General features: G+C 49.1%; 1 protein-coding gene and 1 pseudogene across 1 annotated transcript in view; one reads left to right on the top strand and one right to left on the bottom strand.

Annotated features, from left to right (window-relative positions):
* Positions 1-17,193, top strand: part of DNAJC17 (DnaJ heat shock protein family (Hsp40) member C17) — a 30,562-nt gene that overhangs the window by 9,801 nt on the left and 3,568 nt on the right. The window contains exons 2-10 of the mRNA XM_090270424.1: positions 9,957-10,026; positions 10,385-10,443; positions 10,663-10,750; positions 12,617-12,699; positions 12,937-13,033; positions 13,573-13,616; positions 14,039-14,113; positions 14,635-14,715; positions 15,168-15,278. Coding sequence (XP_090126550.1) covers positions 9,957-10,026; positions 10,385-10,443; positions 10,663-10,750; positions 12,617-12,699; positions 12,937-13,033; positions 13,573-13,616; positions 14,039-14,113; positions 14,635-14,715; positions 15,168-15,278 — 708 coding nt within the window. The remainder of the gene's footprint in view (positions 1-9,956; positions 10,027-10,384; positions 10,444-10,662; positions 10,751-12,616; positions 12,700-12,936; positions 13,034-13,572; positions 13,617-14,038; positions 14,114-14,634; positions 14,716-15,167; positions 15,279-17,193) is intronic.
* LOC150016301 (TATA-binding protein-associated factor 2N pseudogene) lies at positions 758-9,802 on the bottom strand (annotated as a pseudogene).

Raw genomic sequence — 17,193 nt, 5'->3', positions numbered from 1 at the left:
AGTGCCTGCCGTGTGCCCATCCCAGAGCCTGGTGCTAGGGATACAAATGTGAAGAGAGAGCAGTCCCTGTATGGTCACCCCAGCTGGCCTGTTTCCACCGTCCCTGTCTCTTGCTCCTGTGGCCCATCATTTTGAAATGCAGAAGTTGAAGTTGATAATTCTAGAAGCTGATGTTTTCTAATAAGATGATGATTTCCTACAGAAGGTCACTGGTGTAGAAAATAACAGTGTTTATAACTAGTCTTAACAAGTAAGGCTGAGGATTGTTGCTTGTTATATCAACTGTGTGTTGAGAATGGATGGAGATCATAATACAGAGCACTAAGCAATGCCAGGAATTGTAAATGTACCTTTATAATAACCACTGTTCTTAACTACCAGTAGTAGTTAAGAAAGTGAACTTTGGAGTAAGAGTGCCTGGATATTGGTCCCAAGACTTACCTAGTTTGTGACCTTGAGCAAATAAAAAAAATTTTTTTCCATAAAACAAGCAGACTATATTGCAGTATTACAAAACACTTTTCATTTTGGCAATATTTTACAACACACTTAGCTTCAAGGGCTGGGAAGGGAAAAGTTGGAAACTGAAGGGAGAAATTTCAATGTACATTGCTAAAAGAAACACTGTCTGAGTGCTTCCACCCAAATAAAATTCCAAATGTCACTTAATTTCACTACCCAAGAAGAGGCCACAAGGAAAGCAACAGGCAGTTTCACTATGAATCATGTCAGAGACAAAGGAACATTCAGTTAGTCATCAGTATGGTCAGTTGCACTGATAATTTCTGTAATCATTTCTTCCTCCGATTTTGCCTCCATAGCCACCTTGGCCTCCTCGGTCCCCTCCATAACCACCTCCTCGGTCCCCTCTGTAACCCCCTCCTCGGTCCCCTCTGTAACCACCTCCTTGGTCCCCTCCGTAACCACCTCCTCGGTCCCCTCTGTAACCACCTCCTTGGTCCCCTCCGTACCCACCTCCTCAGCCTCCTCCATAACCACCTCCTCGGTCCCCTTCATAATCACTCTGTCTCCACCATAGCCACCCCCTCTTCCCTCTCCCCCATAGCTGCCCCAGTCTCCACTCTGCCCCTCTCTCCACCATAGCCTCTTCCCTGGAAATCTCCTGAGGGGCGAGAGTCCTCTGGTCTGGGCTCATTGCATTTATTACAGATATTCCTTCAAGCAAAGTTCATATTTGCACATGACGGATTACGGTAAACCCAGTCCCCACTTTTGGGGTCTCCACCTCTCCCCCCAAAGCCTCCCCAGCGTCTATATCCTCCACGACCTTGCTACCCACCTCCACTTCCACCTTCTTTCATAAATTCAGGTTCTTCTGGCGGCAAAGGACACTTTAATGATGTTGCCATGGAACTCTTTCCTAACAAACCAGTCAGAGGCTGCCTTAGCTGAAGGTGGGCTATCACATACACTGCTGCCTCCCCTTTGGCTTCCTGTGTCCTTGTCTGTGTACAGATTTATCATCACTTTTCCAGTCTTCTAGTTTATCTTCATAATTCCTATCTGTTTAAAGTATCCCCCCACTTGATCTGTAGACACACCCTCCCCAAGTCCTTGCACAAAGATTGTGTTGTTATCTTAATTATCAGATTCTGAATCAGCATCAGGTCTGGGTCCATAATCACTGTGACCGCCAAAGTTTTTTGAAGCCACTGCTGCCAGCACCACTTGATCCTATCATGGGACCTCTTTCATCCTTGTCATATTTTCCATACCCTCTTCCTCCTCCCTGTGAACTATCATGACCTCTAACCTTCTCCATACCTATTCACAACAGATAGTCATCTTGTGTGTGGTAGCTGTAATTTTTCCTTTGTGAATGGTAAGACTGCTGGTTTTCTTTACTTTTTAAAACTGTTTATTCTTTTTATTTATTTATTTATTTATTTATTTACATTTAGAGAGAGAAGAAGGGAGAAAGACAGGGAGAGAAACATCTATGTGTGGTTGTCTCTTGGGTGCCCCCAACTGGGGACCTGGTCCATAACCCAGGCATGTGCCCTGACTGGGAATCAAACTGGAGACCTTTTAGTTTGCAGGCTAGTGCCACACCAGCTAGGGATGCTGGTTTTCTTTTCTTTTCTTTTCTTTTTTCAAAAATATTTTTTTGAATTTATTGTTAGAGAGAGGGAAAAGGAGGGAGAAAGAGAGGGAGAGAAACATCAATGTGTGGTTGCCTCTTGCACGCCCCCAGCTGGAGACCTGGCACACAACCCAGGCATGTGCCTTGACTGGAAATCAAACTGGTGACCCTTTAGTTTGAGGCTGTTGCTCAATCCACTAAGCCACACCAGCCAGGGCTGATTTTCTTTTTTAAGAATTTTTTTTCTTTTTTAAGAGAGGGAGAGAAACATAGATGTGAGGGAGAAACATCGATTGGTTGCCTCCTGTACATGCACCGAGCAGGGATCAAACCTGGAACCAGTCATGTTCTGTGACCAAAAATCAAACCGCTGACCTTTCACTTTGCAGGATGATGCCCAACCAACTGAGCCACATTAGTCAGGGTGTTGTCTTTTTGTTTATTTGTTTGTTTATTTAATTTTTATTTATTGACTTTAGAGAATGTAGTTATTTATGCATTATTGGTTGAATCCTATATGTGTCCTGACTGAGGATTGAACCTGCAACCTTAGTGTATCTGGAAGATGCTCTAACTGAGCTACTCAGCCAGGGCAACACTGCTGGTTTTGATTATAGGAATCATGCTGCTGATCATAATTTGACAGTTGAGCAAATATTTGACCTCTGTGTACTTTGGCTTCCCAATCTGCAAAATGGGGATGATGGCAGTTCCTCCGTGCCAACGTTGTTGCGAAGCTCGGTGTGGGTGAAGCACTTAGCACAGGGCCTGATACAGAGAACGTGTCTACTGCAAGCAGGCTTTTGCTGTTATCTTTGTTGTTCTACCTTCCTTACACTGTGAGCGCTGAAGTCAAATACCTGCCGCCCACGACCCATGTCTGAGGTTGCCCTCCACTCCTCACCCCTCACCCCTCTCACTAGTTCCAGTCCTGACAGACCAGTGCCAGTTCACCTGACACTACACCAGTGCTTCTTGACTGAGGCAGTGGTCAGGGTAGAAAGGAGGTGGGTAATCAGAACAAACTTGAAGATAAGCAGAGTTCACTGTTCAGTTCAAATTCACAAATCAATGGAGTATGTCATGTTGGACATGTACCATGTAGGACTTTGGAGCTGAATAAGACATCACATCTGCTTTTAGACAGCTCACACAGTATAATAAACAATAAATTCTGAGGTAAAGTGCATGCAGTTTAATGAAAATATACAAGGAGAATGTTGTGTGAATGAAGAGGAAGACATGACTCATATGATTGGCAGGGTCAGGGGGTGTTTTTGTGCAAGACCTTGAGGGGAGAAAAGAATGTATCTCAGCAGGGTCAAAAGGAATCTTTGTGGTCCTCTACTCTCTTCATTTCATGGACAGGAGAATGGAGGTCCAGAGAGGTTATGGAACTTGCTGAAGACCACCCAGTGAGTGAGCGTCAGGCCACACTGGGGCCCCAGTTTAATATTCTCTCCACTCTTCTGCAGCCGATCCGTGAATTCCTTTCCTGTCTCTAGCAGCCTTGCCTTTCATTTGAAGCCTTTTGAGGGCTTCAAACTTACTGTATCTTAGCAGGTATTACTTAGTGAAGCCAGATGCTTGAGATGCATTTTGATCAACTTTTGAAGACTCAAATTTTAAGTATATTTACCAGGAGAAATACCAGGGAAACTTAATATTGATATTTTGGAGGGTTGTATTTTATTATTACTTTAAGGAAAAGGCTATTTTACTTGTATGCCAGCTAATACAGTAGTCCCTCTCTATATCGTGGTTCACTTATCATGGCCTCACTATATCGTGGGACTTTTAAAAATATTATATTATTTATCGCAGATTTTTCGCTATATCGTGGCATTTTGCGGTACTGTATACGTATGTTGTTGAAGTTACATAGGTTTAAGAGTTTAGAATATGTTTAAGAACATAAGTAGTGTTTATAAAAGTGTGGAAAAGGTTAATAAGGGAGTGGAAAAGGTTAATAAAGGACTGGGAATGGTTCATAAGTCTGTGGGAAGGGTTTATAGAGCCTTAAAATATATATAAATACTAAAATGTAAGGTTCCTACTTTGTGGATTCTCAAAGTAGGGGGCGTCTAGAATGTAATACCCGCGATAAGTGAGGGAATACTGTACCTTTCTTTAAGCCACATGTTTCTGTTATACCCTAGAATGTGTGCGCTGACATTGTTTCTCACAGATTTAAGCAGAGTTAAGTTTTCGAGGACAGATGGCCTTAAAGGAGAGGCGTGAGCATGAAGATATAAAAGTGCTTGGCATGACAAGGAATTGCTTAGGGTTCCCTGAGGATATGGCAGGAGGTGAATCTGCAGAATGTGGTGTTTTGGGGCCTCTAGGCTCTAGGGTTATTGGACTTGATTCTCTGGGCATCTGGGGGCCATTTCTGAATTTGAGGTTTAGTCTCTCCAATGGGAACCTTTCCCAAAGCCTCTTACCTCTAGGCCAGGCACTGAGTCCTTGAGGTTGGACACCCAGCCTGGTTTCACCCGATGGTGGTCATTTGTTCACCAAGGACCTGACTAGCACTGGGCAGGCCTGGGAGCCAGGCCTCCAAGTCTCCTCGGTATCTCTCTGATGGGTTAACCCTGGGTTTGATTGTTTGGCTGAAGCTCTGGATTTTTGAAGTTACTTGGCTACCTGTTAAGTCAAAAGGAATGATTCATTTGTGTTTGGAAGCTGTTCATTAGCATTCAAGATAATCCCTCACATATATATGACAACAAATTGCTTTCACATAAATCATTTCATTTGATGTGATCTTCAAAACAAGCCTGTGAGGTAGCCAAGGACCATTAGCTCCAATTTATAGATGAGAAGATGAAGAGTTTAATTCATTTGCCCAGCATAGGGTGGCTAGTAAATGCAGAGCACCTGCCCAAACTGAATTTTCTACTCCTCTCAGGGCTTTTCCCATGACCCATACTCGGAGCAGTAAGGGCAATAAGATACAGGTCTTTGGGCCTCCAACAGGGACACAGATTCGATTGAGTAAAGCTGCCCAACCTGGGTGAACCTGACAGGTATTAAGCTGAGCTGGCAAGTTTTAGTTAAAACTACTGCAGCATCTTCCATTTCAGCTGAGGGAGTATTCAAAATAGTCTCCATTTGCATAACTGCTTCCCTATTTTTGCTGTTCCTGAGTACAGTTATTTAGTTGATACTTTTCTTTAAATTGGCTCACTTCTTTTTACTGGTTTATAAAAGAAACCAGTGCATTAAAGGAAAAAAGAAATGAGATGTAGGAGGTGCAAGGCCCAGAGGGAAGGAGTTCCACGCCCTGGGAGAGGGCAGAGAGAGTGGTTTTGGGGCTGGGGACTCAGGTCTTCTGGAGTTGAGGGTGACAGCAGGCAGTGGGCAGAGGTGAGGGGCAGCCAGACCCAGGGTATCTGACAGACCTGGGGTGGGACTCTCCAACCTGAGATAAGAAGGTGGGCAAGGATTTTGGAGTCTGAGCCTGATATAGGGGAACTTAGGGTTAGGGTGGGAGGGTAGAGGCAGGGTCTGAGCGGAAGAGGAGGGTAGGAGTCTGGGCTCCAGGTGAGTTGCTGACTGGGGAAGTGGGCTGAGAAGCGGGGCAGGGCAGAGGCTGCAGCCCGGAGAAGGTGCTGGGAGGGCCGAAGAGAGAAGGAACCCGGAGGTGAGAGCCCGAGGTGTGGGAGGAGCTGAAGGGTGACCTCAAGATGGGCTGAGGGTCCGATCCCAAAGGGAGCAGAGGGGCCGCATTTGGGGAGAAGCAGTCAGGCCCTGTACATGGTCCCAGCTGGTTCAGGCTACATAGGTCACTACTCTGAGTTGACTGTGCTTATGGTCAGCAGCCTGAGAGGGCTTTTGCTGTGAGGTTTGGGTCCCCCCAGACCCATCTTGGTACCACCAGCAGGCCCACATTTGGGGAGTGTTGAGCTGAGGGTGCTGGTCTGGGGGTTGGCTGGCGTCCTGCTTGCACTGAGCCTTAGGAGCAGTCTGTAGTTTCTCCAGTGACCAGGCATTTAGCAATTCTCTGTAGTGCTGTCGCAGTGTGGGCTACGGGCTATAAGGAATGACCAGTGACCAGCCTTTTAGTGCGCAGAACGGACTTCTAGGTAATTGCCCAGCGCTCTGTGTCTTCCTTCCTGCCTGTGACATCAGGCAGTCACATATCGCTGGTGTTCCTGGGGAAATGTCTGCCTCCCACAGGCTTGGGGAGAAATTACTGCCATGTGGTAATTACTGACTGTTCCCATTCCTGGAACCCGGCCTTTCTAGCTGATTCACTGGGGTGGTTTGTTCATTCATCACCTGTTGTCACACAGCGCCTACCATTGTGTCCTCCACATCTGAGTCCTGTCTAGGAGTCTCCATATCTGAGTCCCATTCATGAGTCTGGCTTTTGAGAATGGGGCCTAAATTACTTGTATTGCTTACTTACCTGGCTCCAAGTTTTATTATAAGAAAGGCCTTTTAAAAATTACAATCTCTTCTTTGTAGGACACCTTTCTTTTAAGTTAATCATGGCTATTTTATGTTTACTGGACCCCTTAGTGCCTTGAGTTTTTTTGTAAATCAGGAGTTCATTCCCCTCAAGAGGTGAAACTGGATGCAGGTAGATTGTCAGAGGCCCTGCTCTGTGCCCGGTGCAAAGCCCCTGGGGGACGGCAGGGGACCTGCAGGGGCTCCTGGGCTCAGGTGGCTGCAAGTGGTGAAACCAGTTATGAGGACTCCGGGAAGGGCTGGGCAGCTGTTGATTCATGACTCATTCTTCTCTGGGACGTGGGCTCTGGGGGGATGACATTTAGTTCCCACAGTGGTTCTCCTGGCAGTCTGCTATCGTGACTTCTTCCCTTTTCCAAACTTGATTTCTCAAGAGGAGGGGTTAAGTAGAAGGGGAAATTGTGAAATAGTGGTAAGGTCTCCTGGGGTTGAGACTGCACCCACTTCCTTCTACTCCTCAGTGGGCCTGAAATAATTGACAAAGTTGAGGCTTCCTAGTTGGCTTGGTTGAGAACAAATGAATGAGTGCCCCTTTCATTCAATAGGGCAGGAAGGCTGTGGATGGGAAGTCTTTCAACTGTCTCCTAGCTCCTCTCTGAAGTCTCAGGAAATGCAAATGAATGTTTCCAAGTATAAAGGATACCAGAGGACTTAGGGGAAACCTAAGCAGCAGGGAAAGAAGGAAACAGCAAGTGTTAAGTAAGACAATGTAGTTGCTTCTGACAACTCCTGGTTACGCCCACCTGCCTAAGTGATCCCAGCACCTGCAAACTCCGTTTCACAGAGGAGCTGCCAAACTCGATGCTGGAATAAGCAGTCCTGTCTTCATTTCTCATCATCCCACATTGGGTCCCTCTGCTTCTTTGTTCTTCTGAAAGTTCCTCTTCCTTCCCAACTTCATCATAGCTAAGAAAAATATTGTTGCATCTTTTTGTCCTAGTCTAGCCTCTAAGCTGCTCATGAGGTAGAATTATTTCATAATAAACAATATTGACACTGGAAGCTTTTTCAAAGGCCTGCTTTAGGAGAGCTGTGTTTACTTGATGAGAAATTCTTCAGGCAGCAGTCACTCCAGGAGGGCTGGGCAAAGCTGGGAGTCCAGTTTGTAACACAAAACACCAAACTCCAGGCCAACTGGTTCGAAGTCAAAACTAGCCTTCCAAGCTAAAACCCAGGAATGGGCCCTGCCCAGAGCAGGCTTAGCAGCTAAAGATAGTAGTAACTAGTTAATCAGGACAGACACACTTGACCAGCATTCTTAGGCCAGCTGGGTTTTGGTTCACGGCCTCTGGAAGATCTCAGGCCAACTACCCATGCCCTCTACCCTTTGAATGAGTACTGTATTTCAGAGCCCCTGGAGGGTAACCAAGGGAGTGGTTCCTGCTGACTCCTGCTCAGCCAGGGGAGCCAGATGGGCCCCGTTGTTCTGGCAGGTGAAGGTGTGGTGCTGGCGCTGGCCCAGCAGGTGGCAGCACAGCCCAGCTGCCTGCCTTTCTTGGAGGTAGATGTGGGAGTGGAATGAGGCACCTTTCAATATTTGTTGGTTCCCTCTGAGAAGTGGAAGTAATGGGTCCAGAGGCCCCTCCCAGGAGGTTTGAGCTGCAGGTAAGGTATGCAGACAGAAGTGAGCACAAACCCTCAGGAAACAGAGGGCAGATTCTGGGATTTTGTGCTTTTCTTTCCTGTCAACAGCCTAGTGGGTAATACATGTGAAAGAGAATCTCGATAGCTATTTATTTTTACTAATGTAAGAGACATTACTTTCAGACCAGATATCTAAATATAAAAACTAAAAATGGGCCATAACCTCCCCACCAAGATAACCTCTGTTGACAATAAAAATGATAGTAAAATAAGGCTTGTTTAAGGTTTGAAAATTTGAAGTACAGAATGGCCTAAAATGAGATGTAAATGTTTCCCTCCCCTCCATCTTTAGCTTCTCTCCAGAGGAAGCCACTCTTACCTTTCTTATGACTGCTTTAAGGAAAACAGAAAACAAGCTATGCACATGCCAGAGTATCTGAACTATTTTTATTTCACTTATTTAATTGTTTACTTTATTTACATATTTTGAAAGAATGGGTTATTTAAATCAATGTTTTTAGAGAGAGAGGACAGGAGAGAGAGAAACAAACATGGATCTGTTGTTCCATGGATCTGTTGGCGCATTCCTTGATTGACTCCCATATGTGCCCCAATCCAGGATCAAACCAGCAACCTTGACTTATCTGGACGGTGCTCCAACCAACTGAGCTACCTGGCCAGGGCCTCATTTATTTGTTTATTTTAAATCCCAAATTGATCATATTATATAACTGTTGTAAGCCCTTTTTCCCCCCACACACTATACTTTAAATATCCGTCTTTTTTCTTTTTAAATTGAGATATAATTGACATATAACATTGAATTAGTTTTAGGTATACAACACAATGATTTGATATATGTATATATCATGAAATGACCACCACAATAAGTCTAGTTAACAATTTGTCACTGTACATAGTTACAGAATCTTTTTGTTTTCCTTGTGATGAAGATCTTTCTAGTCAGCACATACAGGCTTCCATCTATCATAATTTTTTTAATGGATCTCTCTGTTAATGGATACTTTGGTTGGTTCCAGTAGGGGGCCAATAGTGCAGTGGGCATCCTTGTATGTTAATGTTGGCATACTTCTATAAGTCAGTATTCCTAGGAGTGGGTTAAAGGGAAAGTACATTTAAAATTGCTTTTTAAATGCCTCCTTTGAGAAGGCTTTCTTTTCTTTTTTCTTTTTTAGTTTCTTTTTAGAGAGAGGGGAAGGGAGGGAGGGAGAGAGAGGGAAACATTGATGTTTGAAAGATACATCAATCCGTTGCCTCTTGCTCACCCCCAGCTGGGGACCTGGCCTGCACCCAGGCATGTGCCCTGAATGGAAATCGAACCAGCGACCCTTTGGTTCACAGGCTGGTGCTCAATCCACTGAGCCACACCAGCCAGGGCACATTTTAAGTTTTGATGGCAAAATTTTCCTCTGGAAATGTTGCCCCAGGTCACTTGCTACCAAGAGTGTGTGAGAGTGCCTGTTTCCAGGCGGCTGTGGAGAACCTGCCCCTGCCAGAAGTCCTTTGAATCCGCGGTGGCGAGGTTGGATTCTGGGCCGCAAGTAGGCCCAGCCCCTCTGCTCCAGGCAGCAGAGGGCTCTCGCTCCAGCCTTTGCCTCCTCCACTGAGGATCTCCATGGTGGTTGTGAGATGACTGTCTCAGTGTGGGAGCCAGCAGCCTCTCTTTTAGGGATGGAGAACACTGTCTGGTTTTTCCTTATCACTTCAGCAACGTTTTCCTGTTTGTCCTGGGTGAGACAGAGTGAATGACTATGTCTTCTAATTCTTCCAGGTGAAAAAGGCATATAGGCAAAAGGCCCTCTCCTGCCATCCAGACAAAAATCCAGATAATCCCAGAGCAGGTGAGACTCTCCTAGGCATGGGGAGGAGGCGGCCAGCCCACCTGGGTGCTGCGTGTTTTCCCCTGTGCTCCGGGGGGCGCTGGGGAATGCTGGGGGGGGCGCTGGGGAATGCTGGGGGGGGGCGCTGGGGAATGCTGGGGGGGGCGCTGGGGAATGCTGGAGCACGCCGTGTGGCTTCTTGCATCAGGGGCGTCTGGTCAGTGCTCATGCACTCGCCCTTCCTTGCTGGTCTGTCATCTGCTGATGTCGGCTTTTTGCCGGCTTGTGGCTTCTTTGAGGTGCCTTTTTTTAAGGGAGCACGCCATCACCAAATCTAATTTAATTTTTCTCCCCTCTGTTTTTTGATCCTTGTGTTTAGCTGAACTCTTCCACCAGCTTTCTCAGGCCTTGGAGGTACTTACAGACACTGCAGCCAGGGTGAGCATGTCCTCCTCCATCTGAATTGTCCCTGTGGTTAGAGACCACCGTGGTACTTCAGCCTCAGTCCTCTGTACTCTGCCATGAAGCATAGTCCTTGCTGTCCCAGCCTAGAGACCCTCCCAGTAGCTCTGGAGCTGGGTGGCTGGGCCAGGAAGGGGGCTGGGCCATATGCTTATTCTCTGCTAACTGTCCCCCTGTGTTCCTTTCTCCTGCCAGGCCGCATATGACAAGGTCAGGAAAGCCAAGAAGCAGGCAGCAGAGAGATCCCAGAAGCTAGATGAGAGAAGGAAGAAAGTAAAGCTTGGTAGGTGACCTCATGGTGCTGGGTGGCCAGCAGTTTCCCTGGGCCATCCTTATGCAGCTCCCTCACCTTTCTTCTCGGAGCTTCATTCAGTTGTGGCAGCTTACAGCCTCTTGGCCCCAGCTCTGGGAAGAACCTTGTTGTCAGGGGTGGATCCTAAAGGACGCTCTCAGGGATAACAACGATGGCTAGATTTACTATTAGCTAAGCACTGTAACAAATGTTTTATTGTCTCTTAGTTATCACAGTGCTCCAAGGGTAGGTATTACTAATACCCATGTTTTGTGGGCAAAGAAGCTAAGGCACCACAGGATAAGAACTTACTGGAGTTGTGAATAAATGCCTGCAGTATGAATAGATCTGTGTTCTCGTTCACCATGCCATCCTGGGCCTATTTATTCATCCCAGCCTCATTTCTTTTTCTTTTTTATCCTCACCCAAGGACATGGGGTATGGGGGGAGAAACATTGATGCAAAAGAGAAACATTGACTTGGTTGCCTTCTTGTACACGCCCCGCCTGGGGATTGACCCCACAACCTGGGTATGTGCCCTGACTTGGGAATCAAATCCACGACCTTTTGGTCTGCAGGACAATGCTCCATCCAACTGAACCACACTGGCCACGTTTCTGCACAGAGCTTTCACTCTGGGAAGTCCCCTCAGAAGGATCCAAAGAGGTCCAGGAATTCTGGTTTTTTTTTTTTGTTTGTTTGTTTTTAGTAATTTATTTATTTGTTTGTTTTTTTATTTATTTTATTTTTAGAGAGAGGGGAAAGGAGAAAGAGAGGGAGAGGAACATCACTGTGTGGTTGCCTCTCACTCACGCCCCCAACTGGGGACCTGACATGCAACCTGGTCATGTGCCCTGACTGGGGATGGAACCAGTGACGCTAGGCTTGCAGGCCGACGCTCAATCCACTGAGCCACAGCAGCCAGGGCTTGTTTTGTTTTTTGAAGAGTTTTATTGAGTTTTGTTTTTTTATATTATTATATCTACCCATTTCAAGTGATTTCTAGTATATTTACCAAATGCTGTAACTATGACTGTAAATCAGTTTCATCATCCCAATAAGATTGGTTCAGGCATTCACTCAATTTTCTCTCCATCTTCTTACCTATTTGATATCCATATATTTAATATGTACATATACTGTCCCACTGCACCCATCTCTTCATCAAAATAAACAAAAAAACCCTGGAGATTGTAGGTAAGTAAAGAGCACAGAAAAGAAAGCAGTGAGTCCCAGGACTGAGAGAAGGGTCTGTCACAGCAGCTGTCCTGGAACAGGGCCACAAGCAAGCTTCCCTTGGAAGGCAGGCAAGGCTTCAAGACCTGGGGTGCTGTCCTCACACAGAATCTGCCATCCCTGTAGCAGCCGCTATAGCTGGTTTCGCAGTGAGGCTTGGTACATGTGAGTTGAGGGGCAGGTGAAGGAGGCAATGACCATATGGCTCAGTGGTGGGAGATGCATCAGAGCCAAAGCAGCATTGCAGGTCAGGCTGTGGTGCCAAACCACAGGCCCAGAGGCCAGCAGCGCCCCCGACCCTGACACCCTGACACATGGCCCTGGGTTGCTGACATAGACCCCCACCCACACTGTTCACTGATCAGAAAACCAGTGTGGTAAGTGTGAGCTGATTTAACTCTTCCAGACCCTGGCCACTCAGCTAGAGCCTATACTTCTTCTATGCTATGATTTTTTTCTTAAAGGAAATTAATGTGGGAGCTCGTGGTCATGGAGGGAGGAGGCAGAGTAACTTTATGGTTTCATCCTGTGGGAGACTAGGGAAGCAGCCAGAGCTGGGGGTGTGAGGCCATTTAGAAACTGCTTAGACCAGCCTTTGGGTCATTCAACCCTTGTGCCTAGACCTGGAGGCCCGGGAGCGGCAGGCTCAGGCCCAGGGCAGTGAGGAGGAGGAGAGCCGGAGCACCAGGACACTAGAGCAGGAGGTGAGTGTCTGGCTGTGTGGGCCTGAGGCCATCTGCACGAGGTGGAGGAGGGCGGCTATGGTGGCTGGAAAGGTTATACCCTTCCCACCTTCTTCGGTGGGATCTGGGTAATCTGTCCCACCTGCAGGTTGCTGAGCCCTAGTTTACAGGTGGAACCTCCTAGGGACCTTTACAAGGGGAGCCAACCTGGAATTGGATCTGCACAGAATTGTCACCCCCCAACCCCCCGCTCTGCAGATCGAACGCTTGCGAGAAGAGGGTTCCCGGCAGCTGGAAGAACAGCAGAGGCTGATCCAAGAGCAGATACGCCAGGAACGGGAACAGAGGTGGAGAGGTGAGGGTCCCTCACCTCCCCTTGTCCCCCACTCTGAGGTAGCTCTCTGTTGAGTCACTGTAGAGGCTTCCACCTGCTGGAACCCTGCTGGCACCCCACTCAGACACATGCCACCTGTCCCTTCCTCTCACCAATTCTCTGGGGCCTGTTTGCTTTTCACCCTGCCCTAGATCCCCTGGCCTGGTATGTCTTAGTCGCAGGTAAGGCTGGCTCTATTTTGTAGCAGGTCACCAGGAGAAAGGCTCTGGGATACTTTGTTTTAGTAGAACAGCATCCTGCCCTGACAGGTGTTCACAGCCTTGCGTTGACAGAGTGCTCACCACGCCCTTCAGCTGGCAGCTGGGCAGACTGCCCAGGGTAGCAGCAGCTGGGGATGGGGTGGAATTGCCTCTCCCTTCCCCACCAGGCTCCTCAGCAAGGGGCAGATATTGCCCTTGGTCAGAAGTGACCTTTTCTTGGTCCTTCTGGCCCTGGTCTGTCTCTCCTTTGGGAGAACTTCTCTCCGCCTCAAACCTTACTAATTTCCCCAAATTTTCTAGGAAAGGCAGACAATCCTGAAGTCAAAGAAACTCCCAAGCTAAAGGTGAGCTCAGTGGGCATCCATGGGCCACCTGACACTGCCTCCTTTCAGCAAGAACGCATACTTTCTGTGGCTCAGGGGGTTCTGGTGGGAACATGGTGGGGACACCACTTCCCACGTCCTTCCATCTCCCACCACCCGGGGACCAGGAGGGTGTCTCAGAGCTCACCATGGAAGGCTGCTCTCAGCCCTGACTGCGGGCAGCGCTCCCCAGAAGCCCCCCACGCGAGCATCTTCCAGGGCTGGAAACATGGCTGCGGGTGAGCAGGCCGTCCTGCTTCATTTTCAATAGGAGCACATTTTTGGAGGGTACTCCCTAGATTACTAGTGAGAGGTGTCTGTTCAGACTAAATCTCAGGTGTGGGGTCTGGTGCTGTTCAGGCAAAGGCTGGAATTCAGTGGTGACACCACTGCTATCTTTTCAGCTAAAATGGAAGTGCAAGGAGGATGAGTCAAAAGGCGGCTACTCCAGAGATGTCCTCCTCCGGCTTTTTCAAAAGGTCTGCCCTGCTGACTTCCCTCCTTCCCATCACCTCAGTCCAGACCCCAGCTTCCCTTAACACCTGGACCTGCCTTTTTTTCCTGGTCACAGAACATAGGACAGCTTAGCTTCTCCCTAGGCCACAACCCTCCTCTCACTGGTGTTGCTGTACCCCCTCCCCCAGCCTGCCTCACCGTTACTGCCCACATCGGCCCTTGCCACCCTTAGAAGCAGAGGGCCTGACTGAGTGTGTGGGGAGAGGAGGTAGGCACCTGGCACAAAAGCCCTGTCCTCTCCACCATCTTCAGTCACTGAGGCAACTTTGCGAATCTACTGCTCTAAGTCCCAGTCCCTCGCCCAGCTCTCCTTTGCTTCTCTTCTGCGTTCCTGGAAAAAAATACTTTCTTTCCTGTCTATGATCTCCCCTCTCTGGAAACCTGGCAATAAGAAATTTCACCCCAGCCAAACACACACCCTAACGGGCCTCAGGGCAGCCCAGGCTCGTCTCTGGCATGAGCTGGGCCTTCCTTGTCCCCACAGTATGGAGAGGTGCTCAACCTGGTGCTTTCCAGTAAGAAGGCAGGCACCGCCGTGGTGGAGTTTGCAACCGTCAAGGCTGCGGTGAGTGCTGCATGAGGCTTTGGGGCAGCCACTGCCAGCCCTGCCATTCCAGGGGAGGGACTCAATCCTGTGGGTGCCCAGAGCTTAGGTATCCGCACTCCCAGGAAACCTCTGGGCCAGCTCAGAGCCAAGGGGTGGACAGGAGAATGTTCTAGGATAAAGGAGAATGCAGACCAACTTCATTTCCTGCTGCCTGGCTCCACATCCTCCACTCTGCCATCGGAGCTGGCATGCCTCCAGGTCGGGGCCCCACACTGCCTTCAACTACCCAGCCAGAAGGCTTATACCCTGCACTTACCCACGAAGAGGGTCAAAGCTTCAGTACACCAAAGGAAGGCTTGTCAGCCTTGCTTGGAGGATGAGGTTTCTGGTTCTGGTACTCTGTGGGAGTAGAGAGCACCACTCCATAGCTGACTGGAGTGATGAAACTAACTGGAAGCTGTGTTTGGCAGGAGCTGGCTGTCCAGAATGAAGTGGGCCTGGTTGATAACCCTCTGAAGATTTCCTGGTTGGAAGGACGGCGCCAGGGCAGGGGCGGCCCCAGCCATCCAGGACTGTCACAGGTAAGGAACCAGGTCTCCCACAGGTGGGCCTGCTCAAGATCGGGGGAACCTTTTCCTGCTTGGGCTCTTTCCTAGCAAATCCAGGTCATCCCAATGCAGTCAGATTGGCAGGTCTGCCAACCAGAGCAGAAGGACCATGATTCCGTGCTGACCCCTTTTCTTCTGCGAATGCCAGTGGGCCCCATCCCACACAGGATTCTTAGGCCTCCTTCCACATCAGCACCCAGAGGGGTTCTCCTGGCCCGCAGGCTGCTTGGTTTTGGTGGGAAGCATTTGGCACTTTGACAACCCGGGGCCATGGGGAAGAGGTTGAGGACGAGGACAGCTGCTTCCATCCCCAACTCATTTTCCAGGTGTGTCTGGCTGCCCCAGACAGGACCTACTGAGCAGATATCTCCTCCTTAGAAATAACACTAGCTCCCCTGCTGACCCCGAGGCGCTTGCTTCCTGGGTGCCAACTCACAGTGAAGCAGAGACTTGAGTTGCTTCAATCTCAGCTGTCCTCACAGCCCCAGGAAGGCTTTTGTTTAGAGAGAGACACACACACACGCGCGCGCGCGCCCTAATCACACCCGCCCTTACTTTGGTGATACAAAGGAAGAGCTTTTAGGCCAAGAGCTCTCCCTTTTCTGAAATGGCCTGCAGGTCTGTGTGGCAGCCTCAGACTGATGTATTCACAACCTGTACTGGGGGAAGAATGCCCCTCGGTGGGTCAGCAGGGCCCTTGCTCTCAGTCACTGCACCCCTGCTTTCCTGCTGCCCCTCCCCTGGCTGTGAGAACGGGAAGCTCTCTGGGAGCATGTCCCAGGCCCTGGACTGAAGAAGAAGGAAATGGTCTGAGCCCAACTCTAGCTCCTCCTTCAGAGAGCTCATTCCCGCCTCATCAAGTCCCAGCACTTCACAGCCCCAACGACACTCCATAGGCTGCTATACAGAACTTGATTATCTCCCACATCCAGAGGGGAGCCTTCCTCTGGGCACGTCGCATAGGGGGAGGGGAGACGGAGGCCACAGGTTTGAGTTGTGGAAGCTGCGTGTTGAAGCTTCCCACTCCTACTCTGCCACGCCTGGAATCTCAGAACCACATGGCCCAGCCAACCTGAGCTCTGGTTTCAAGTCTTCTGGCCAAGCCACCGTGTGGGGCAGTAGCACAATGTGTGGCCTTGGTCCAGAGGGCTCGGCCCTGGGTGGCAGGCCCCCATCGGCAGGGGGTTTAGGCAAGGCAGAGCTCCCCAGTCCCGGTGAGGGTTCTGGAGACCAGCTGCCTAGTCGTGGTAGCAGCCACAAGTTTTGTGTCCAGTCCTGTGTTCTCATCGGGGGGCAGGACGGAGGGAAACCAACCTGGCACTGTTCCTGCTGCACTTCCCAAGGTCTCCCGTCAGTAATAATTCTGGGCGCTCCGCAGAGCAGCCCTGTACAGCTGTGTCTATGCCTTCAGCTGGCTCTCTCTATGGCCACGCTCCTCAGCGCTCGGGTGTGCTCCAGGCAGTGGTGACGGCAGCCTGAGTCTCTCCTGCCCCCTCCCCTGCTAATGATTTGTGTGGCCTTTTCCCTGAGTGATAGTCTGTATGGGCCTCACTCTTCCCACTCTGCCAGCCCCTCCCTCCCACTGCAGCCCGTGTGCTTCCAGCCCCACCCCCCCACCATGCCCTTGCCGGCCACAGGCCAGTGTTCCAGGCCAGTGCTATCCAATCCAGTCCTTCCAGTGAAGTTCAAGTTCACAGACCGCAGTCCAGTGTGGTAGCCGTTAGTCAGGTGTGGCTTCTGAGCATTTGAAATGCAGCTAGTGCAGTGGAGGAACTCAATTTTTAATTTTACTTAGTTTCAATTATTTAAATGTAAACAGCTGCATGTAGCCAGTAGCAACCGTATTAGACAAAGTTATGCCTGTCTCACCCCTCCCCCTCAGGTCTCC

Source organism: Furipterus horrens, unplaced genomic scaffold, assembly GCF_987537825.1.
Source record: "Furipterus horrens unplaced genomic scaffold, mFurHor1.1.pri manual_scaffold_3, whole genome shotgun sequence".
NCBI lineage: Eukaryota > Metazoa > Chordata > Mammalia > Chiroptera > Furipteridae > Furipterus > Furipterus horrens.
Note: the sequence above shows the minus strand (reverse complement) of the source record. Positions and strands in the feature narration are given on the sequence as shown.